The sequence below is a fragment of the Cydia splendana genome, chromosome 21 (genome assembly GCF_910591565.1).
Source record: "Cydia splendana chromosome 21, ilCydSple1.2, whole genome shotgun sequence".
NCBI classification, from domain to species: domain Eukaryota; kingdom Metazoa; phylum Arthropoda; class Insecta; order Lepidoptera; family Tortricidae; genus Cydia; species Cydia splendana.
The window spans coordinates 15504607-15529176 of NC_085980.1; the positions used below are offsets into that span (position 1 = coordinate 15504607).

Here is a 24570-nt window from a genome sequence, read left to right on the forward strand (position 1 = left end):
GAAGACCACATTAATGCGATATTTTCACCTAAATAAACCACTATGATTACCAAAAAATGTATACGTATTACCAAATAAAGTAAATTGATGCCAAAATTACTAGCCCCTCCCGCTCAACCCCCCGTACCCCGCACCGCATACCTACCTAACCTAACCTACTTTTCTAGTAGCATTTCGTTATGCTACTAGAAAAGTAGGTTAAACTGCTATCAGTTAAGGGGCTGTCCATAAATTACGTCATCGATTTTTGACGATTTCGGACCCCCCCCCCCCCCCTATAATCATCCAAAAATCATGCTTCAAATGACCCCATTTCCTCCTACTTCATGCTACCGTCATCCGATGTCCAGACCCCCCCCCCCCCCCTAATTTGAAATGACGTAATTTATGAATAGCCCCTAAGTGGGTTAGGTTAGGTTAGCACTGCGACCCTTACAGAAACGGAATGGTACTAGAAAAGTAGGTTAGGTTAGATTTGAACTGCGACCCATACAGAAACAAAATGCTACTAGAAAAGTGGGTTAGGTTTGAACTGCGACCCTTACAGAAACGAAATGCTGCTAAAAAAGTGGGTTAGGTTAGGTTTGAACTGCGACCCTTACAGAAACGAAATGCTACTAGAAAAGTGGGTTAGGTTAGGTTAGAACTGCGACCCTTACATAAACGAAATGCTGCTAAAAAGTGGGTTAGGTTAGGTTTGAACTGCGACCCTTTCAGAAACGAAATGCTACTAGAAAATTTGGTTAGGTTAGGTTTGAACTGCGACCCTTACAGAAAAGAAATGCTACTAGAAAAGTGGGTTAGGTTAGGTTTGAACTGCGACCCATACAGAAACGAAATGCTACTAGAAAAGTGGATTAGGTTATGTTTGAACCGACCCTTGCAGAAAAGAAATGCTACTAGAAAAGTGGGTTAGGTTAGGTTTGAACTGCGACCCTTACAGAAACGAAATGCTACTAGAAAAGTGGGTTAGATTAGGTTAGAACTGCGACTGTTACAGAAATAAAATGCTACTAGAAAAAGGTGACGAAGTGGATTAATTAGTTTAATAGGATAACGATATATAAAATTTTTGCACATTTATAATTAAAATGTGGTTACAATTTTGGTGGTCGTTTACTATTTTTGGGGTTACAATTATTATTTTGGAGTGATTTGCTTTAATAGGATAGCAAGATTTAAAAATTTGGTTATAATTTTACATTAAAATGGAGTTCTAATTTTGGTGGTCATTTACTATTTTAGGGTTTACAATGATTATTTTGGTGTCATTTTCTTTAATAGGATAGCAAGATGTAAAATTTTGGTTATCATTTCACATTAAAATGGGGTTTGAAATTTGGTAATCATTTACTATTTTTGGGTTAATAATGATTAGTTTGGTGTCATTTCCTTTAATAGGATAGTAAAATGTAATAAAATTGGTAATCATTTCACATTAAAATGGTGTTATAATTTTGGTGATCATTTATTATTTTAGGGTAGTAAAATATATTTTTTTGGTATTAAATTTTACTAAATCTGGTGATCAGTTAAATAGCAGCCATTTTAAACAAGCTCACTGACCAGCAATTTCGGAACTAAAGTTTTTCAATAGAAAGGAGGATGGGTCAATTATACATAGTGCTGCAGACATTTTGGACTAGTCATTGAGTTTTCACTTCTGTCGGCACTCCCGGGTGCAACCCGTTGTTTTTATTATTATAAGAGTTAGGAACAGATAAAAATATGTATGAAAACTGTTTTTCGCTCCAAATTTTAACAATAATCAAAAAATCGAATAAAGTCCGACGCAGGGCATAGGTATTATGGTTCATATACATCAAATTATGTAAAAATATTTTCCATAATGCCAATATTCAGAGAGGAAAATGAGGACTACGTTTGTATGGAGAAGCGGCCGTCCTCTTTCCTATTAAGAAGTTTTTAGAGTTATCTACATAGTGATCTGCGCAACAGGTGCGCCGCAGCCTCCCGCCCGCCCTTCATTCCGCCCTGCAGCTGGAGTTCCGGGAATCAGTGCCGCAGCGCAGGGCAGAGGGGCACAGTTTCAACATACGAGCTTTAGATAGTTATACAACATAGATCCGCCGCCGCCTCCCGCCCGCCCTTCACCCTGCCTTGCAGTTGGCATTCCGGGAATCAGTGCCGCAGGGCGCCGTACTGAACATTTATCAGGTCTGGGTGTACGTGCGTGGGACGAAGGTGCCACGAATAGGGTGGCATGCACCCAGTGCGCAACTTGCGCGCAGCTTCCCGCCCGCCCTTCGCCTCACGCCGCCCGCCGTTGCCTCACGCCGCCCGCCCTGCAGCTAGAATTCCGGGAATCACTGCCGCACGGCAGGGCGCCGTCACAGTTTCAACATGCCATCAGTTATCCGACATTGTTATCACTGTACTGCTACGGATACACTGTATTACTCTGATTTAACTCAAAAGTTAAGCTTTGTTAATTCAATCGTGGTCTCATTTTAAAACAGATGCCATCAATATGTTTACTCGTACAATAGTACCTTGAGTGATCTGCAGAGGTAGAGGCAGTAAATTGCTAAATTTTGCTATTAATTCAGGAAAAACAAATATAACAGTGCGTTTCTTAAGCAACTTCTTGTGTCGCAGGCTAGCTTTCTACCCGCTGTTACTATGGTCACCGGTCTCCCCTCCGGCATCTCGAGGGCTCCGTTCGGAGTGAACTACGGGTATCATGAAGTCCCAATTTGCGCCGTATCCATGGCGTAAGCCCTTTAGAAGTGTAGGTAGATCATAATAATGAATACCTACTTGCCTATGTTTTAAAAGCTTATAAGCTGCCCAGGGGCGTATTTACCCTGGCCCGGGGCGCCAACCTCCAGGGGCGGCATATGCCAACCCCCAGGGGCGGCATGCCGGATTGCATTTTGTTTTTCTTCCTTGACTTCTGGGGCGGCAAAACGTATTGGCCCGGGGCGCCAAATTTCAAAATACGCCCCTGAAGCTGCCTAAGGCGTAAGTTTACTGCCATGTGTATAAACTATGACACTGCTCCTGTATCCTAAAATATCTCTCGATGCCCAGCAACAGCGCAGGCGACCGCGGGGCGGGGGTCGCAGGAGCGGGGGGATAGCAACCGAGGTGCAGGATGCAGGGTGATGATGGCGACAGCGGGGCAAGTAAGTAGGTTACGCGGAGATTACGGGGGTGGCTTGCAGAGCGCATGTACACATCACGCATGTGCATTGATTTATCGGTTGCACCTAGCCTTGTTCCGGGTAGTGTAAGGTACAGGATAGCGCTACCTTCCCTCGTCCTTCGAATTTCTCTATGAGTACCTACCTACTCGTTCAACCCCTGACTTCTAAGTCACATAAGCTTGTGAAGGTATAGATAATGTGTAGGTAATATACTCATGGACAAATTTAGAGGAACGCAAAAAAAACTTTACTACTAATTTTCAAATTACTTTCGGTGCTGTAGCTGTAATCCAGTAATTAAACCTTTTCTTGGGTTCCTCTTAATTTGTCCATGAGTATATATGATTTTTTCATATAAATAACAATTTGCAGTTTCAGTTACCAAACTTCAATAGAAAAAAATATATTTTTAATACTGCCTCGTTGCTCTGCACTCTGCAGAGTGCGGGCCAGCTCCAACCCCATGCTGGCTACTGTAGCGGGCCGATACGACTCACCTATAATATAATGCGGCATTTTTAGCGTGTTTTAACCGCTACTAGGTGAATATTATTGTTATTGCTGTCTCTGTGTGTTTGTCGATTTATGATTTTGTTCCACTAACACTTAGTTTTTAATATTAATTGTTACTAACCATTTTGGGCCATTGTTCTCTTTAAATAAATAAATTAAATTAAATTAATTTATTTTAATTTTCATTTCCGATTGATTGCTCTGTGACTGAGACAATTCTAACAAAACCCAAACTCAACGCGGATGCGTTGTTTTATGAATATCACCTACTAGTCTGTTGGAGATCCTGAAAACGGTGAAAAATAAAGATAATACTCCTTACAATACGTGTGATACCTCATTAGATTCGTCATGATGCCTAGAAAAATGTATTCGAAGCGTGTATTAGCACACAAAAAATATCAAAAGTTATAAACATAAAAGGGGGGGGGGGGGGGGAAGTAATTATGTTTTATTTCCCCAATATCTCAAAAAGTATTAATGTATAAGAAACCAAAATTAATATTATAAAAGAAGAGGATATTTCGAATAAAACACTCCATACTTGCAGAACTGTATCTCCATTATTTATACTTTTTATTAAACACTGAACACAGCCCTCCGCACCTCATTTTCGGGAAACGCGCGTGGCGTGAAAAAGCGATTACGTAACATTAAATATATTTTAAAGGTATTAAATATTCATTGAAATTTTAAAAAAAAAAGGTGTATTTAGAACATGTTCACAAATGTAATAGTTGTAGAAATTTATCTTAAAGTTATTTTTTCAACAAGTTAGGCAATTGTTAATGTACAAAATTTTCTCTAAATTCCTTCTTCATTGAAAACGAAAAAAAATAGTATAAATAACTATTGTAAAATTTCGTCGCTTTCTAGAGCCTTTCTCATATACATGCTTAATAAGATCAGGTTATAAAAGTTCTGAAAAAATTAATAGTTTGGTTATAATATTGTTTTAAATTTTACAATTTTACCTTGATTTTTCGTTTTTCGTCAATTTTCTATGTTATTCTAAAACTTATTTTAAGCAAAGTATTAACTTTATTAAAACTTTTATAATGTGATCTTATTAAGCATGTATATGAGAAGACCTCTAGAAAGCGACAACATTTTACAATAGTTATTTATACATTTTTTTTTCGTTTTCGATAAAGAAGGAATTTCGAGAAAATATTGTTCATTAACAATTGCCTAACTTGTTGAAAAAATAACTTTAAGATCAATTTCTACAATTATTACATTTGTTGACATGTTCTAAATACAACATATTAAAAAAAAAAATCAATCAATATTTAATATTTTTAAAATTAGATTTATTGTTACGTAATCGATTTTTCACGCCGCGCGCGTTTCTAAAAAAGATGGCGCGGAGGGCTGTTTTCAGCGTTGAATAAAAAGTATAAATAATGGAGATACAGTTCTGCAAGTATGGAATGTTTGATTGGAAATATCATCCTCTTTTATAATATTAATTTTGGTTTCTTAAATATTAATACTTTCTACGATATTAGGGAAATAAAAAAAAATCTACGTTTTTCCCCCTTTTTTTGTTTATAGCTTTTGATATTTTTTTGTGTGCTAATACACGCTTCGAATACATTTTTCTAGACATTATTACGAATCTTATGAGGTATCACACGTATTTTTAGGAGTATTATCTCTATTTTTCACCGTTTTCCGTTTCTCGAACAGACTATACAAACTACCTAGTAGTTCCTCGGGCCTCCTTCGGTCTCCGCTTTGCACTGTCATTAGTTTAATCATAATAGTACCTACTTACCCAAGTAGCACAGATTAGCTGTATAGCAGCCGCATAATGAAGTACGAATACGCTTGAAGCTGGAATATAAAAGCTGCATAAGAGCTGTATAAGCGTCTTTTCAGCTTTTATAACTCTTAAATGGGCACAAATTAGGCAGCCTTAAGTTCACATAGCTACTTAAGAGCGTTGTAGCAGCAATTTAACGGAATTATAAGGGGTAACAGGAGTTATAAGAGGTGTATATTGGCTGGGTAAGTGACCACCAGTTACCCTTTATTCAGCTAATATGTCACATGTGCGCCCTAATACCGGGAAAGATTGACGTTAGGCTGAATAAAAGATAATTAATAACATACTTTTACACCTCTGCCTTAAAAATCAGCTATTATATTTAGTATACCAAATATGACCTCAGTCGAAATATGTCAGGAAGTGGTTCTAATTTAGCTTCCAATATTTAACCCAAAACTGTCATACTAACTAAGACTACGGCACGTTTGAATAAAAGCTAATTTCAAAAACTAAGTTAGTCTGAAAACTTTTATATTTTTATTATGATTATGTGAGAATGGATAAGGATCATAGACGTGTGATCTTAGATATGTCGTGTGGAAACTTCTCCTTAAGCCACAAGCGCTATAGTTTTAGAATGTTCTTTGATTGATAAATTATTTTCTATTTCTATATGCAATCAAGTTTCTATTTTTATTATTATTTCTATCCTCTTATTAAGTAATACGCTAAATACGTGTAGGAAATGAAAACTCGAATATTTTCTTTTACAGGAAACTTTGCTAAATAATGGAAAATGACTATTAGGCGTTTATAATGTGTTTATTTTTTTTATAGCGATCTGAAAATGGCGTGTCGAAAACTTAATCTGATTTTTTGAAAGGGGAGAAAGAGAACAGGACACCGACTAACTCCATCGCAGCGCAGGCGCAGGCGCGGGGGCGCGGGCACAGCTAGAACATCCATGCATGCGCTTGATGGTGCGCAGATGCGATGCGCGCTGTTTCCACCCGCCGATACAGTATCGCAAAGCTCGATGCAGTATCGATCTAGCAAAACAATTCAAATTGATGCTAACTATTTATAATGTAATTTATATATTAAGTTAACTGAAATAATTGAGAGAATACCACCACCACCTCTATTCCACCCGGTCTCGTTTATGTAGGTACTAAACTGACAATATAGCCCTTATTTTGTTGCAATTGATAAGGTTTCCGAAGTGGTCAGTATGTATTCGACGATTGAAGACCACTCGGATGATGTATCCGGCCAAATACTTATTATAGTTTATATTTTATAGTTACTTGAACAACCCTATTGTCAAGACGATAAATTGCATGTTCAGATATATTGTGGTTGACGTTCGATAGGTAAGTAAGTACATATATCTATCTGATGGCGACTGTACCTCCTATGTAAATGAATATTACCATAATCAAATAGAATAAATCTGCTGATGTAATAATTGATGACAACTCGTTTTGGCGTCAATAAGATTAGCGGCGAAAGTTGTGCCGGCTCGGCGCGGCTCGGCTCGGCTCGGCTCGGCGCGGGAAACTCATCATACACTTGTGTGTAGAGGTAGAGTTGACGAGTGGGAGAATATATATGGGAGATGCCCATTTCTATGGGTTATGTAACTTTATATTCAAGCTGTGTATAATTTTAATGTTACATACATTAGGTAGCCTAGTTGGCATAATACTCTGTCCGCAGATCAGGTGGTCTTATGTCACATTAGATCATTAGAGTATCGGAAAGGACCATTATTTGCATGTGATGAGCAAATAACTATTGTGTGTGAGTTATGGACATGGATAAATAAGTATGAACGTTTCCTATATATGTATTAACGTACCTACTATCAATTGTTTATACACATACCGTCGTCTCATATCCACATTACATATCTTATAGTTAGGGAGGCGAGGTAGCTAAATGGCGTAATTCAACGGCGCCGTCGAGACCTATCAAAATCGAAAGATAAAATAATTTCGAAAAGAAAAGCTCGTATGGCAAAAACCATTTTAGCGGTGGGTTTGGCGTGTACGGTTTTTCAAAAATGTTAAAAAAACAGTTACTTGGGCATTCTCGAGCGCGTCAGATATTCATACTACGTATGCCCCGAGTGCCTCTGATGACAACGGTATACTAATCTGCCGGTTTGCGTGGTGGGGGTAGGCATATAAAGTAGTCAAAAATGCAAAAAAAAAAAATTTACTCGAGCGCGTCAGATTTTCGGAAGGGGTGTTAAGAAGGCCCCAAGGAAGCTTCCTTTAAAAAAACTGACGATTTCGGCGTGACGATAAGTTACGATGAATTTTTGAAAATGCAAAAAAAAAAAGTTTTTTTGAAATACTCGAGCGCGTCAGATTTTCATAGGGGAGGTTTATCTCGGTATCCTAAAAGCATATTTTTTTAATCTGACAAAAATGTTGGTGGGTTCTCTTAATCTGACCGAAAAAGGTTTTTTGGTTTCTTTTTTTTCCTTTCTTTCTCCTTGATAAAACGGGGAATTTAAGAATGACAATAAAATTACCTTTTTTGTTTATTTAAACTTTTTTTTTGTAAAATGTATCGTTCGCGACTTATATGCCGCAACGCGTTCTTAGGAAGACGAAATGGCTCCTCCACACTTCCGGTCATGCGGAAACCGGCAGATTTTGTATTTTTAGTAAGTTTTAGATTATATTCTTCAAAATAAAAAATAAAAAAATCGCGCTTGAGAATGCCGGATTAACGTTTTTTTTTTACAAGTTCGCGACCCTATAACTCGGCGGCGTCAAAGACTTATCGTCAGATTAGTTAAATTTAGTCTTTAAACACTAAAATCAACCCCCAATATCTTAATCTGAGGCGCTCGAGTATTTCAGACTATCCATTTTTTTTTACTAATCTGATCGTCTATCCTAGGCGCGCGTCACTACATATAGAGCTAAATACTTTACAAGGTTGTTCTATTAGGTCTAAGGTATCTCTCATATCTTAAACTGCCACGCTCGAGTATTGCCGAAAATTCCCCTATTCGCCTCCCTAACTATTAATTATTCATGCCGCTCATTGTGCAGGTTAATTTGTCTCATATATTTATATACCATTCCACTTTATTAGGTCCATACCATAATTAGCCAGTTCTGTTTGATTGTGTGTCTCTACCTGCTATAAGAATAACAAACAATAAAGCATTTCAAAATGCGATTGTTAGGGCGAGCGAAGCGAGCCCTATCACTATTCGACAAATTATGCATTCTTGTGGTACACTTTACGGAAAAACTATCGCACTGATAGGTTTGAAATTTAACATAGTAATTTAAATTCATGTCTAGATGTGTTATCAAACATAAAAATATCATTTTATAAACCTAAAAAAATAAAATAAAGGAATAACACTTTGTATTACTACTAGCGCCATCTGTTAGAAAAATTATGAATTAAAATTCGTGCTAATGTACTATGTGCTAACAACGATGAATACAAATAAAAACTTTTTACAAAAAAAATGAAACCGACTTCAAAAAGGATGAAATAAAATATTATCCTTTTTTATGTCTATGCGTTACCGTAAAACGGGGTGAAAAGACACGATTTTCAACTTCAAGGACGATTTTCGCCAATAATCCAAATAATAAAAGTAATAATTTTGATATCATTTTTTGAGTCTTGGTTAGTTCTTCAATTTTGCATTTGAGAAATAAATTTTTACCAACCTAATTCAGAGAAAATCGAAGAAAACTACATGTTTTCTCCATATCCTTAAAACGGGGTCGATAGACACAAGAAAGGGGTGAATAGAAATATTAGGTTTTAGTTGTCATAGGCATCGAATTTGGTCATTATTATGTGGATACTCTATTGGCAAATGCTATATATATCTGTTAAATAGCTATTTGACACAACATTATTTTTTCGTGTCTTTTAACCCCCAAGGCGTGTCTTTACACCCCTTTGTTGTATCTAATCACCCCCTATGGCGTAACTGTTCACCCCATATGCGTGTCCACTGACCCCTTTATCACGTAAATTTGCTTGTTATTGGATTTTTGCAAAAAAATGCTTTATTATAGAGAAAATTAGTGATATTATTTATTATTTAGGTACTACAGATACTATATTACCAGGTTAGCTAACTTTTACTTAGATAATGTCAAAACATTTACCGCTAGAACAAAGTTCAGACAGGCTTCATTTCTTACCTCGGCGAGACCCTAAAGTAAGGTCTCAGTCAGAAAAATTTAACTTTTAGGCAGTTTGATTAAGTTCTTTTGGTATCAATGTAGAGAATAAATAGTATACTATATACGCATTCCAAAAAAAATAATTTTAGAGATGTACGTTTTTAAATATAAGAACTTGAAAGAAAAAGTTCAAAATTTCTCTATTCACCCCGCGATTTCTGTTGACCCCGTTTTACGGTACCAACTGATATGTTTGAAGTCGGTGCCAAGCCAAATTTTGAAGCATACCATGACTTTGGTGCGATTCGATAAGGATTTACCTACGTTGGATTACCTTACACGACGACAATGAACGTACTTTCTGTAGGTACAGTCGACGTTAAAAATATGTTTACACTTTTCGCCTTATTACAAAGGAGGGTAAGGTGCAAAAGTGTAAACATATCATTGACGTCGACTGGACCTAAGAACACACCTCAGAACACACGATCAAACCTTCTTGGCGCAGTCCGTACCATATTTGTCGGCACATTAGTGTAAATATAAATGCATTTTTTTGCCGTCGTATTTTTTAAAGAGCATTTCTTACTAATGCTTGAACAGTCTATAGCACGCAAGTGTGGGATTGGGACTGAGTTATTTCCCGACCCTTATCCAGAGGACTACATTTCAAAATATAAAACAATTCAAGGATTTCCTTCTTGCCAAATTTCACCTAAAGCGGTTCAGTTGTTTAGCCACGAAAAGGCGACAAAGAGGCAGACTGAATTACTAACACATTTATAATAGTTATTAGTACAGTTCTAATGGGATTTATAGCCATAAAGCTGATTAATCTGATTATTTTTGACTGGTATTGTTACTACTTGGCTTGGCACCGACTTCAAACATATCAGTTGGTAACGCATAGACATAAAAAAGGATATTATTTTATTTCATCCTTTTTGAAGTCGGTTTCATTTTTTTTGTAAAAAGTTTTTATTTTACCATTTTTAGTTTTAAGGCATTGTTAAGAGCGCGACGCATGAATGAAAAACAAGATCATGTTTAACACTAAATTCGTGTACCTATTACTTTAGTAAAAATGTAATCAGGAATTTTCTCGAGTCCGCCTGGGAAATTATAATTCCTGTCAACTAAATCCATCCGCCCGCCCCGCCACTGACCCAATCCCTCAGCCCCCCGATCACTCAACCTCACAGCACGTCAACCCCTGATCCAGGAACCCCTCGATCCTGAACCACCAACCCTTCAACCGCCATTCCCCTTAATCCCTGACCCCTTAACTCCTAACCCTAAACCCCGATCAGTAGCCTTACCAGCTTACCACGAGTTTGACATTGATATATTCGCTAGCATGTGTGTAACTTACTTCCTATGCATCTCGCTCGTACTAACCTTAATGTGAGCGAGATGCATAAAAAGTTACATTTAGATGCATAAGACGTTAGCGAATATGTCAGTGTCAAACTCGTGGTAAGGCTACAGTTGCAGTACATCAAATTGGTGGTTTTCGGAAGCAAATGCTCGAGTTGCTTTAGAAAACCCCGAAATCACTTAACACGTGCCTTTAAAAATTGAGGAGTTCCCTCAATTCCTCATGGATTCCATCATCAGACCAGAACCAAAAATAATACGAAAACACCTTGGAGGTAACTTCTTCCAAACAAAAAAAGAATTACTCAAATCGGATCACAGGTGCCGGAGTAATCGCTGAACATACTTACATTTAAAGAAATCATCATCATTATCATCAAAATAATCATCATCATCAGGTCTACTTCATCAAATTGGTGGTTTTCGGGAGAAAATGCTCGAGTTGCTTAAGAAAACGCCCAAAACACCATGCATGTGCCTTTAAAAATTGAGGAGTTCCCTCAATTCCTCATGGATCCCATCATCAGAACAGAACCAAATTAAAATGAGACCAACTCAGCGGTAGCTCCTTTCAAACAAAAAAAGAATTACTCAAATCGGACTACGGATGTCGGAGTAATCGGTGAACGTACATAGAAAAAAAAAAATAGCCACAACCGAATACAGAACCTCGATTCTCCTTCTATGAAATTGAAGTCGGTTAAAAAGGGTTAAAATTTTGGATTCTGACCCATCTCGCTTCGCTCGGTTTGATTCCCAATTTAGCAATTAAGTTTCTGTGAATACGGGAACATTCCCTGATTGACCCTTGATTCAAAATTAACATGCGTTCAACATATCGACGATATTGTGAACCGTGCTTATAAAAATCTGGGTTTCGTGTTTCGCGTCTGTGGTGAATTCGAGGATGTCGGATGCATTAAAATAGTATACTATGCGTATCTCCGAAGCGTCCTTGAATACGCTAGCTGCGTTTGGTCTTCCCAGTATATTATTCATAAGGATTTTCAATAGAAAAAATCCAGCGCTCCTTCTTGCGCCACCGGGGCTTCCGTATCAGACAATGAGATACCGACTACGAGTCCAGGTGTATTCGTCACCGCTTACTTAGTCTCCAGGATAGAAGGGTTTTACTAGATATTACTGTATTGTACGACATACTCTCGGGGCGAATTGACAGTTCTCCTTTGCTGTCGGAGATCAAATTCTCAGTGCCATCAATTAGAACTAGGAATTCTGAGCGTTGTCTGTTTAGCCTACCCAAAGTTCATCCCAACTATGCTCAAAATTCGCCCATCAATCGTATTCTAAAACTATATAATAAACAATTTAGTAGTATCGACTTGTTCGATTGCACAAAAACAACTTTAAAGAATCGTGTTCGGTCACTGCTACTGAAATCCAAAATTAGCGACAATTGACAAAATATAACTAGATAGATAAGTAAATTATAATGCATACATTCATCGTAGTCGTCTCACACCACACACTCTATCACAGACAAATACACACACACGAACACTAACACATGCACGTAAACACACACACACGTTACGCAAGCCCATGCACCTACTTTGTGAAATGTATTTTTCCTCCCTTCTCTTTTCTTAACATTTTTGTATAGTTTCCACTTAGTTATTGCATATTAACTGTATTATTGTGGACATCTGTTATTGGCTTTGTTTTTTGCTCACTGTGCCATGTATTTGTACTTTTTGTATTGCTGTTGATGCCCCAAATAAATAAAATAAAATAAATAAATAAAATTCAATCTTGCTGTATATTCACTGCGGAGGTCAATTTACTCGTATGTTCTGTTCTGTGACGCCGATGAACTGATCAGTCATGTTGTGTTAGCCCCCATTTGCACGACAGCTTTATCAACGCGCGTTAAAAAAGCGCTTGAATCTGTCCGCACTCTAAATTCGATTTAACGACCAAGGCTTAAAGTCGAAAATCCAACAACGCTTAATAAAAAGCGCCACCGCCATCGTGTGAATAAATACACATGTATCCATTTGTGCCATTCCAACGCTTTTTTAACGCGCGTTCAAAAAGCAGTCGTGCTAATGGGGGCTTAGCATTAGCAAACTTAAATCGGGTATTTTCAGTTCGAGAAACAATTTTAGTGTTACTATTGCTTGGAACTGCCAAAATTATAAATAAAGATAAGCATATTAGACCGTCTGTATGTGTGTGTTTGTTAATACAAACTTCAGTGATTTAGGGCCGATACAGACAGACTACAACCCGACTGTAACTTGTATGGAAACTGCACGCTGACTGCACGCCAATTGCAACGTCGGCGTGCAGTTCAACAAAATGCCCAGAACCCTGGCATTACCTAGTGGAACTCAGGTTTGGTGCAACATAGGCACACGCTGTTTTAGTAATTCGACACGTCTTGATGAGCACTTGGGAGAGCAGTACGATAGAGCTGATGCTGAACCCTGGCTATACCTAGCGGAACTCAGGTTTGGTGCAACATACACACACAGGGTTGGACATCCGACTCGTCATGATGATCACTTGGTAAGGCAGTACCCAAGATAGCTGATGCTGAACCCTGACAGTACCTAGTGGAGCTCGGGTTTAATACAACATATGCACACGTTGTATTGGTCACCCGATTCGTCTTGATGAGCACTTAGGAGTACCCAAGATAGAGCTGATGCTGAACCCTGGCTGTACCTAGTGGAACTCAGGTTTGGTGCAACGTAGGCACACGCTGGTTTAGTCATTCGACACGTCTTGATGGGCGTTTGGGAGAGCAGTACCCAAGATAGAGCTGATGAGCTGATGCTAAACCCTGGCGTAAACGTTGGCGTGCAGTTCAACAAAATGACCCAGAACCCTGGCATTACCTAGTGGAACTCAGGTTTGGTGCAATATAGGCACACGCTGTTTTAGTAATTCGACACGTCTTGATGAGCACTTGGGAGAGCAGTACGATAGAGCTGATGCTGAACCCTGGCTGTACCTAGCGGAACTCAGGTTTGGTGCAACATAGACACACACTGGGTTGGACATCCGACTCGTCATGATGATCACTTGGTAGAGCAGTACCCAAGATAGCTGATGCTGAACCCTGACAGTACCTAGTGGAGCTCGGGTTTAATACAACATATGCACACGCTGTTTTGGTCACCCGACTCGTCTTGATGAGCACTTAGGAGAGTAGTACCCAAGATAGAACTGATGCTGAACCCTGGCTGTACCTAGTGGAACTCAGGTTTGGTGCAACGTAGGCACACGCTGTTTTAGTCATTTGACACGTCTTGATGGGCGTTTGGGAGAGCAGTACCCAAGATAGAGCTGATGAGCTGATACTAAACCCTGGCTGTACCTAGTAGAACTCAGGTTTGGTGCAACATAGGTACACGCTGTTTTGGACATCCGACTCGTCAGAATGAGCACTTGGGAGAACAGTACCCAAGATAGAGCTGATGCTGAACCCTGGCAGTACCTATTGGAACTCAGGTTTGGTGCAACATAGGCACACGCTGTTTTAGTCATTTAACACGTCTTGATGAGCACTTGGGAGAGCAGTACCCAAGATAGAGCGGATTCTGAACCCTGGCTGTGCCTAGTGGAACTCAGGTTTGGTGCAGCATAGGCATACGCTGTTTTAGTCATTCGACACGTCTTGATGGCCATTTGGGAGAGCAGTACCCAAGATAGAGCTGATGAGCTGATGCTAAACCCTGGCTGTACCTAGTAGAACTCATGCAGGTTTGGTACAACATAGATACACGCTGTTTTGGACATCCGACTCGTCAGAATGAGCACTTGGGAGAGCAGTACCCAAGATAGAGCTGATGCTGAACCCTCTGGCAGTACCTATTGGAACTCAGGTTTGGTGCAACATAGGCAAACGCTGTTTTGGTCATCCGACTCGTTTTTTTGAGCACTTGGGAGTTACCCAAGATAGAACTGTAGCTGAAACCTGGCAGTATTTAGTGGAACTCAGGTTTGTTGCAATATAGGCACACGATGTATTGGTCATCTCACTCGTCTTGATGAGCACTTAGGAGAGTTACTACCCAAGATAGAGCTGATGCTGAACCCTAGCAGTACCTAGAGGAGCTCGGGTTTGGTGCAACATAGACACACGCTCTTTTGGACATCCGACTCGTCATGGTGATCACTTGGTAGCGTAGTACCCAAGATAGCTGATGCTGAACTCTGGCAGTACCTAGTGGAGCTCGGGTTTTATACAATATAGGCACACGCTGTTTTGGTAATAACTTATTAATAAGCGCTTATGAAATTGTATATTACGTGTGGATGATATTGGCAATTTGATTTTGTCGTCTGGACACGTTTTTAATGGACGAAGTAAAATCTGTAACAGACAGGCGTACCGGACAGCGACCGGGGTCCAATTAGTAGGTATATTTCTTTCTTGCTCTCACTTATACCTGCGTCCTTAACGGACTTATTACGTACCCATTCGAACGAACATGGAACAAGCCTCGGACTGGATCAAAGTCGCGGTCCGGTACGTTTAGGTAGAAAAACTCCGCGAGCCCTTACAAAGCTCTGCTTTTTGCTAGTTTATTCATTCCCACGAAAATTGTCATTGTCACAAAAATAAACAATGCAGAGGGCCTACCGCGAATACCAAAGTTCGCAAATTGCGGGCATCTTACTCTTTTACTCCAATTAGAGTGGCAGATAAAGATTTTTGCAATTTAAGAACTTCGGTGATCGCGATAGGCCCTCAGACACGCATGCCGCCTGTTGCAAAGTACTATTGTATTTAATTGACACGGGACTACTGTTGATTAAAAATTTACACTATCTACTAATATTTTAGTGATGTAATTAGGTTTAAAATCACTTCTGATTAAAAGCATTCTTAATTCATTATCTATGGTCGCGACCCCGAGATGGCAGCGGCGCGACGCATGCGCGGTGGCGGCGCGGCGCGGCGATCGATCGCGCAACTCACCCAGAGAGTACCCGGTTGGTATCCAGTCAAGTGAACTTGAATGCGATGTGGAGCTTAGTGCTCGTGATATCCCTAGCCGGGCATAGCCTCGCTAATCTCGAAGGCCCTTTCCTCTTCTTCGGGCCACAGTCTTTAGAGCAGTACCGCCGGCCAGCGCTCCAAGCGCTGACCCAAGATGAGTTGACTCGCCTGTACGCACAGCAGCCGTGCGTGGTGGTGTTCAACAGCCAGGACGGCGGTGGCGCGCGGGCCGAGCTGCCGAGACTCCGGACTGCGCTGAGACACCGCCCCGTGCTGGCGCTGCCGCAGGCCTTCCTTGACGTGCATCCCGACTATGTCAGCAACGAAACCCAGGTACGGTAGCCGTATATGACTTATAATATACCTACAATAAGGCGCAACATGCAAGCGCATCCCTTTTATCTTCCATTGCACTATACCTAATACCTATAAATAATAACGGTGACCTTAAATTTGTGTTAAAAAAAATGTCCCATAATAATATTAAACTTGTTATGTAACACTGGCCTACATCCTAGCTGTCAGTTTGACAGTTATAGCGCTTTAATTAGCGCTGTCATATAGGTAGTTGTTTGTATACTTACCACATACCTACACCATAACCGTAACAGTTGATGTTTTCATTAGCTACTCGTATTAATTTACTCTAAGTTTACACAATCATGGTAAAATAGGAAAATTAGAGCAACTTTCATTAATAGAAAGACAATTAAATAATTTGGTAATCTTTTTAAGTATGCGATGACTATGTGTATTTATAAAGCAATTTTTTCAACATTACTTTAACTGTGGCAATTGGTAAGATATTCCAAAAATGTGGTTGTTCAAAGTGGACAAAAAGTGGAGCCATTATTTGGATGGGCTCAGTAATTGCGAGACTACATTACTTGTTTACATACATGTTGTAAGTAGGTTTATGGCTTGTATGGCCGTGTTAAAGGCGCAGTAAAAGCAAAAAGCATTTCATTTGGTGTTGAACTTTAAGCTAAACTATTCAATTCAATTCAATTCAATTCAATTATTTATTTCAAATCCAGAGATCCATAATATTGTTAGTAGGTACAACAACAACATATCTACAGGTCAATTTGAAACAATTGGACAGACAGACAAACAGACGGACATGGCGAAACTATAAGGGTTCCTAGGTGACTACGGAACCCTATGAACGCTTTTCTTTATACAAACAACAAATAATCACACAAACAGACACAACATACACAAAAAGAAGATGGCATGCAATACAGCTCTATCCCACAAATCTAAACATTCGGTATTTTAACAAAGCAATCAGGTTGAGCTGAGCACCTAAGAACGAAATTCGAAATAATTTTGTTATTTGCCTTTGTATTGCTCAATCTTGGATATTCGAGCAATAGGGAAGCAAATAGATAGACGAAAAATCGTACGAAGTAGTTCGCGGTAGGCCCCTTTGTTCAAAATTTATCAGTCTAGACGAAAAGACGAAATAAAAAGAAACATTTACACCATAAAACCAATCGACAAATCTTAAATATGACAACCGCCTATGCTCGATATTCCAGTCAGATTAGATATCGCGCCGAGGTCTAACATTCAGTTACATCAAGCTTCCAGCCCAGCCGAAATCCCAGAAGCTATATTTAGGTCCAAGCGGACTGCACACCCCCGCTGCACCGCCGACCTGTTGGACGCCGATCGATGCAGCCTCCGCCCTTTCCCTTTCCACTGCAACGCCGCCGACTTGTTGAATACATCGGCCGGTAAAACACCCCAACCCCACCCCTCACTGCACAGCCGACCTGTTGAATGCGCCGATCGATGCAGCCGATATCACTCCCACGCGATTCCCAGTAACTCCTGACTCTAGCCCTAGGGTAGGGGGAAGGAGCGTCTAGGGTATAAATTGCATCCGCTAGCTCGCATCCCTGTCAGTCGAGTATAATCCGTTCAACACCTCTGGATCTTCGTCTGGCCATGCCATGGTCAGTCCTTTGTCCTAATACAGTAGCTCGTTGTGTGTTGTTTGTGCGTTGTGTTGTGTGAATTGTGTTTCGTGTGCAGGTCCTCACGCTCCAGGGGCCGTGGTCGGAGCGCGATGCGCAGATGACGGAGACCTTCGCCCGTCTTCAGGACATCTACGGAGATGAGCAAGTTCTTGGAATCCTTGGTGAGTACCTCCAAGGTTCATTTTTTCTTTGACCCTCCACAGAGTCGAGAGTATTAAATACTAACTTTTGGTTTATTTCTCTAGACTGGATTTACGTTACGGCATTTATGGACAAATGCCAGATTTGCTCTTGCAATTTGGGAACCGTTTTGAGATTAATTGCTTTCTGTCTCAATCCTCAGACACGAGGAAATTACTAAGTATGTTTATGAAGAAAAACCCTGTTCCAATATCTGTTTTTTTTCTTTTTCTTTGACTTAATGTCAGTAACGAAGTGGTTTGTTTCAGGTAACTCTGTGTCCCAGAGTGGTCCGTCCGACTACGGCGAGGAGTGGCGTGCCAAGCGCGCGGCCGAAGAGCCCAGCTCGTCGCCGACGCCCGAGGATGAGCGTCCGCCGCGAGCCATGCTGTCCGCAGCGCTGTTCAATGCGTCAGGTTTGTGACACAGATAAATATCCCTTGCATTTCTTACATGAATAAAATATTTTAGCTAACCCTCATCTTTTCCATGTCTGGACTTATCGTCTCCTTCCGTGTACATACTGACATCTTCGCTAGTTAAACGAAGCCAATCGTGGGCCCAGCTCAAGCTATTGTTTATCGATTTGTTGTTGATTCCACCATCTCCTCAGACCTTTCTCACTTCTGGTCTCTCGCCATCAGATGATAGTGTCTTTGTCGTTGTCAGGACAAGCAGGCAAAGGCGCGGGCGCCCTGGTGCGCTCGTCGGGCTGGCCGGAGCTGTCCCTGGCGGACGGCACGCGCGTGCGGCTCGACGCGCCGGTGGGCGAGCAGACGCTAAAGACCTCGCGTCTCTACACCTCGCTAGTCGTCAACTTCGCCGACGACGCCAACCCACGCGATAAGGTAACCACACACCAGTCGATTGTCAACTCACTGGCGAAGTTTCCTTAGTTTTTATAGGGCAGATCAAGAAAGGAGCACAATATATGCCTGTATGAAAACTTTTGGCAATAAACTGCGAAGTATTTTAGAAAAATTGCTGAGCGAATGAATAATTACAAGCAGGAGCGCTCTTCGACTTTTTTAATATCCTATAGTACGAGAGAAAGTAATTTACCATCATTCGAATTCTATGACTTAAGTATATGCATAATACCAATCAAAATAAAAGGGACTTTATTGAGCCAAAAAATACAAACTAAACAATAATAAAACTAAACTACATGGAATAGAAACGGTAGAAGAGATTGAGTTGTCATGATATAAAAATGTAAGTTTTGGTGGAGCTGAAATAAATTTATTTTAATACAAGTTGCAGTGAGTTGTTTTAATGTGGAGACACGGTCAGAACCAGGGCCCTTTTAAATTGTCTCGTACTAAAATTAGCTTGCGATATCGCCGTCGAAGAAGTCAAAGAGCAACCTCCGATTTGCTTTCCCCTTGGAGTAAAAGTCCCAGGTCACCCTTGGATCGCGTCGACTGGCCTTCCCCTCCAGTCCACGCGATCCATGACGAGCCAGGACGTGGGGCGTCTGCGCAGATCACGCTGGACCTGACATTCAAGCAAGCGGCGGGTTGGTGGGCGGCGGTGGGCGCCGAGGTGACGCGCCAGGGCAAGCAGTTCCACCTGCTGGCGCCCGCGGCGCCCGACGCGCCCGCCGCCGTGCTCGGCAAGGCGTACCGCTGCGGTCTGCCGCTGGTCTACCGCGGCGACGACGGCGCTACGCTCACTTTCCCGGACATACAGGTACGAACAACAACTTCCAATTGCTCATTCCCATTTTCCAACTAATGTATTCTCTATATCCAATACGTCCTAAAACTCTATGACATGTTAGGAGGCTAAGTTTGACGATTGAGTTTGATTGGTTTGAGTTTGATGTAAAATACTTCTATTTTATCAATAAAAGTTTGATTGATTGATTGAAAAGAATCTTCTTTGATCAAATTTGTTGAAATATCTTGGTCGAAATTGATACTGACAGTTTGGACTTTGGTGTGGTTTTAGATGCAGCCCTATATGGACAGCACGGAGGAGTTTGCAGACGCCTTCGACTGCATAGGCTTCACCACCGCTCCCATCTGGCAAGTACCACCAGCATTAGTTTTTCTTTTACCAAGTTATCAAGCTAGTTCTATTCCGTAGTTGGATAAGTTTGACCCATGACTTGTGTGTCGCAGGTCGGGGTTGATGGTAACGGCGATAATGCTGCTGGCGCTGGGCGGGTCGCTGTGTTTGATCCTCGACATCCGCACCATGGACCGCTTCGAGTCCAGCCGCGGCAAGCAGCTCACCATCACCGTCTCCGAGTAAACTGCCTCCAGCGGGGCACGCCGAGAACACATCTCTTGCGCAAAGTGACTGAATTCATTTCGTATTTCATGTTGGTTATAACGAGGGCTGCAGTCACGTGCAAAGGTGTGGGTTCTGTGCCAAGTTTCGAACGATACAGTGCAGTGTGGACGTTACATACGACGCGATGCGCCGCGCGCCGTTGTGCTGCGCTCGAATCGGTTCCCGGCGTTCTACTGCAACTCACCTGGATTGACAACAACAACACAAAGATAATTTATCACATCAAATATCAGTCTATGTTAAATAAAGTAATTTTTAATACCTACGCTAAACTTATTTTAGGTTTATAGTATTAAGGAAGTATTAATGTAATGTATGTATTAAATTCTTGAAATCTCGTTGGTGTCACGGTGCCGGCGCGCAGGCCCGCGGCGAGTCGTGTATCACTTGTGTCGTGTACTCCGCGTGCACAGCTGGTGCAGCCACCGTGTGACGATGGTGTACCCGACGTGTACCGGTGGTGCCCGCGGTGCAAGACGCGCTGCGCGCGGCGCCTGCGCCACCTGAGCGCGCACGCCATCGCGCGCCGGCCCCTCATCCAACCAAACCTAGCATACAAACTAACACAACCTTCGCAACTTAACCTTGATACAATCAGATTCGTGCGTCGTCTGTTTCAGCATAATTCAGTGCAAAAGGAACAGGTGCTATTGTTTTTTTTTATTTACTCAATAAAAAATACACAGCAATATATTACACATATTTTTTCGCCAAACTGCATGACAGTTTGTTGGCGAACGGTAGCACTCAACAATCTTCCTTAATCTACGTGTAAGGTATAAGTAGGTACTATCGGCAATACACTTACCTGACCAGTCGTTAGACTATTAGTTAAACTAGTTAATAAATTAATTATAAGAGATTCGTTTTTTTAATTTCCCCTGGTTACCTTTTTGAGATAGAAAACTGTCCAGGAAATTATAGGGCACAGGATATATAATCATAACTACACTCTCATTTACCTATTTCCTTTTTCCTTATAATAAGTTATAAAGTACAGTCCCCGTCAGACATATCGAAGCGGCCAGGAACTCAAAAATATCTGAACACGCACTCTAACGCCTTGACAATAAAGGCGTGTTCAGTTATTTGTAAGCACCTTGGTCGCTCCAATACAGGGTGTAATCGTTAAGTGTAGCCAGGCGATAATTCCGTAAATATAACAGATATCAGGAAACTTCTAATTGATATCGAAAGTGCCTTACCCAATGAGTAAAATTACATTAATAACTTTTTTTAATAAAAGCAGAAATATCCCAAACATTAACTTCAAATAATACATTTAGTACGACGACTCACCCCTCAAAGAACGTCGGTGTCGTAATAAGAGATAAAACTGCTTGAGATTCATTATTTGCGATAATAAACTGTGATAAAATAATAAAACTACCGTTTATGAAATAATAATTCTAACATTTATTTTTTAATTACACCGCATATTTTAAGAAAAGTTCATTTAGAAACATTTAAGAGGGCCCGTCAATGTATCGCACAAGAAGAGCGTCACTTCGAGCAACTACTGTAATCAAAAAATGTACTTGCTTAAAAACAGGGATGTTGCGGATATTCGCATCCGCATCCGCGGAACATCCGCATTATTTTAAGATCCTCATCTGCATCCGCATCCGCATAAAATCGATGCGGAGCATCCGCATGATGCGGATGTCGACCAAGTCGGTAACAGGAACGTATTAGCGGCGGCGCCGGCGGCGTAAGTGCTACCTAGCATTACATATAACGAAATCGTCTAGATCTCGAAAAGTCGGCCAAGTTACTGTTTATTAAATAAAACGCACTTATATTCTTGCACAAACACGTTTCGTTTTTTTTTTATAAAAAATGCTAAAAAATTAATATTTGACGTTTTTTAAGTACCTAATCTTGACATCCGCATCCGCATCCGCATCCGCATCCGCATCCGCATCCGCGGATGTGAGGCTTTAAATATCCCGCATCCGCATCCGCGGATGTCAAAAAATCTGCATCCGCAACATCCCTGCAAAAAATAAATGTTAGATTCATTATTTCATAAACGGTAGTTTTATTATTTTATTACAGTTTATTATCGCAAATAATGAATCTCAAGCAGTTTTATCTCTTACGACACCGACGTTCTTTGAGGGATGAGTCGTCGTACTAAATGTATTATTTGAAGTTAATGTTTGGGATAATTCTGCTTTTATTAAAAAAAGTTATTAATGTAATTTTACTCATTGGGTAACGCACTTTCGATATCAATTTGAAGTTTTCTGATATCTGTTATATTTACGGAATCATCGCCTGGCTACACTTAACGACTACACCCTGTATATCTGATGGAGACTGTCATCATCATCATTCACTTAAGACTTATTCTCTAGTTGGCGGAGTACCTTCCAGCTTTCCCGATTTTGCGTCAGCTCTTTAACTTTTTGGTAGGACACGACCCCTATTTTTTCTGTTGGGGGCTGGTACTAGCTGTTAAAAGAGAAATTTGCTAATTAGGAGGAGTCTGGGCATCGAGTCGTGTCACAAAAAGTGTGTGTGAGTGTGTGTGTGGGTGTGTGTGTGTGTGTGTGTGTGTGTGTGTGTGTGTGTGTGTGTGTGTGTGTGTGTGTGTGTGTGTGTGTGTGTGTGTGTGTGTGTGTGTGTGTTTTAGCGCATGAGACGAGGCCTATGCCTAGCAGTGGGACGCATATATGCTGAATACTAATAATAATGATTATTGTTGGAGCTACTGAAAACCACCGAAGTCTTCAGTAGTGCCATCCACATGGAGTTTGGTGTCGATAAATGTGCGGATATGCATGTACAGCGGGGGAGGGTTGTAAATTCAACAAATTTACAACTTTCTGAGACAATGTCTTTCAGATCTATCTCTGAATCAGAAACCTATAAATACCTTGGTATGTCACAGTCATTGGGTATTGAGGACGAGGGTATTAGACGGTCGGTGAAGGAGCGCTTTTTCAGTCGGGTCACAAAAGTCCTTAACAGTCTTTTGTCAGGAGGCAGCAAAGTGCGCGCCTTCTACGCCTGGGTAATGCCCTTACTCACATACTCCTTTGGCATACTAAGGTGGACTCAGACCGAGCTGGACGCCCTGGATCGGAGGGTCCGATCACTGCTCACCACACATCGCATGCTACACCCACGCTCGTCAGTTATGAGATTGTACATCCCACGGAAGTGGGAGGCCGAGGCTTCCTAAACGCCAAGGATCTCCACAACCGCGAGGTGTACTATCTCAGGAACGTTATTTCCTTAATAACGAGTGTGAGATGCATCGTGATGTGGTGGCAGTAGATAGGAACCTCACGCCGCTTTCCTTGGCAAACGAGAATTGGCGCAAACCTGTGGTACTAAGTACTGCGGATCGCAAGGCGGCATGGGAGAGTAAGGTGCTACACGGGCGGTTCTACAAGGCCCTCACGGGACCCGATGTGGACCTGCTCGCGTCGGTGAACTGGTTACGATTCGGGGACCTCTTCGGAGAAACCGAGGGTTTTGCCTGTGCAATTGCGGACGAAGTTAGGTATGATGACGAACAACTATCGGAAATATATCCTGAAGGACGGTACGGTCGACATTTGTCGGGTATGCCGCGGTCACTCAGGCATATCATTTCCGGTTGTTCTCATCTTGCTAACGGCGAGTACTTGCACAGACATAATCTCGTAGCCAGGATTATTCACCAGCAACTTGCTCTTCTATATGGCCTTGTGGGCCGCGAAGTACCGTACTACAAGTACTTACCTGCGCCTGTTCTCGAGAATGGTCGTGCCACGCTCTATTGGGATCGATCTATCATCACTGACAGGACTATTGTAGCCAATAAGCCTGATATTGCAATAATAGATCGATCGCAACGTCGGGCCGTGCTCGTTGACATCACCATCCCCCATGATGAGAATCTCGTGAAGGCCGAGAAGGACAAGTCCAGTAAGTACCTAGACTTGGCCCACGAGATAACCGCCATGTGGGATGTTGATTCGACGATCATTGTCCCGATAGTCGTTTCAGTGAACGGTCTAATAGCGAAGAGTCTCGATCAACATCTTGAGAGACTCTCGCTAGGTGGTTGGATCAAGGGTCAGATGCAGAAGGCGGTGATCTTGGACACGGCGCGGATAGT

At 41.2% G+C, this 24570-nt stretch overlaps 1 protein-coding gene and 1 long non-coding RNA gene across 2 annotated transcripts in view; one reads left to right on the plus strand and one right to left on the minus strand.

Moving 5' to 3' along the window:
- Window positions 1-21318, plus strand: part of LOC134801008 (uncharacterized) — a 44267-nt gene extending 22949 nt beyond the window's left edge. The window contains exons 20-26 of the mRNA XM_063773506.1: window positions 16053-16320; window positions 18031-18136; window positions 18425-18571; window positions 18825-19003; window positions 19641-19847; window positions 20109-20185; window positions 20282-21318. Coding sequence (XP_063629576.1) covers window positions 16053-16320; window positions 18031-18136; window positions 18425-18571; window positions 18825-19003; window positions 19641-19847; window positions 20109-20185; window positions 20282-20414 — 1117 coding nt within the window. The 3' untranslated portion in view covers window positions 20415-21318. The remainder of the gene's footprint in view (window positions 1-16052; window positions 16321-18030; window positions 18137-18424; window positions 18572-18824; window positions 19004-19640; window positions 19848-20108; window positions 20186-20281) is intronic.
- LOC134801071 (uncharacterized) overlaps window positions 1-24570 on the minus strand; it is a 90480-nt gene that overhangs the window by 55337 nt on the left and 10573 nt on the right. The window lies entirely within an intron of this gene.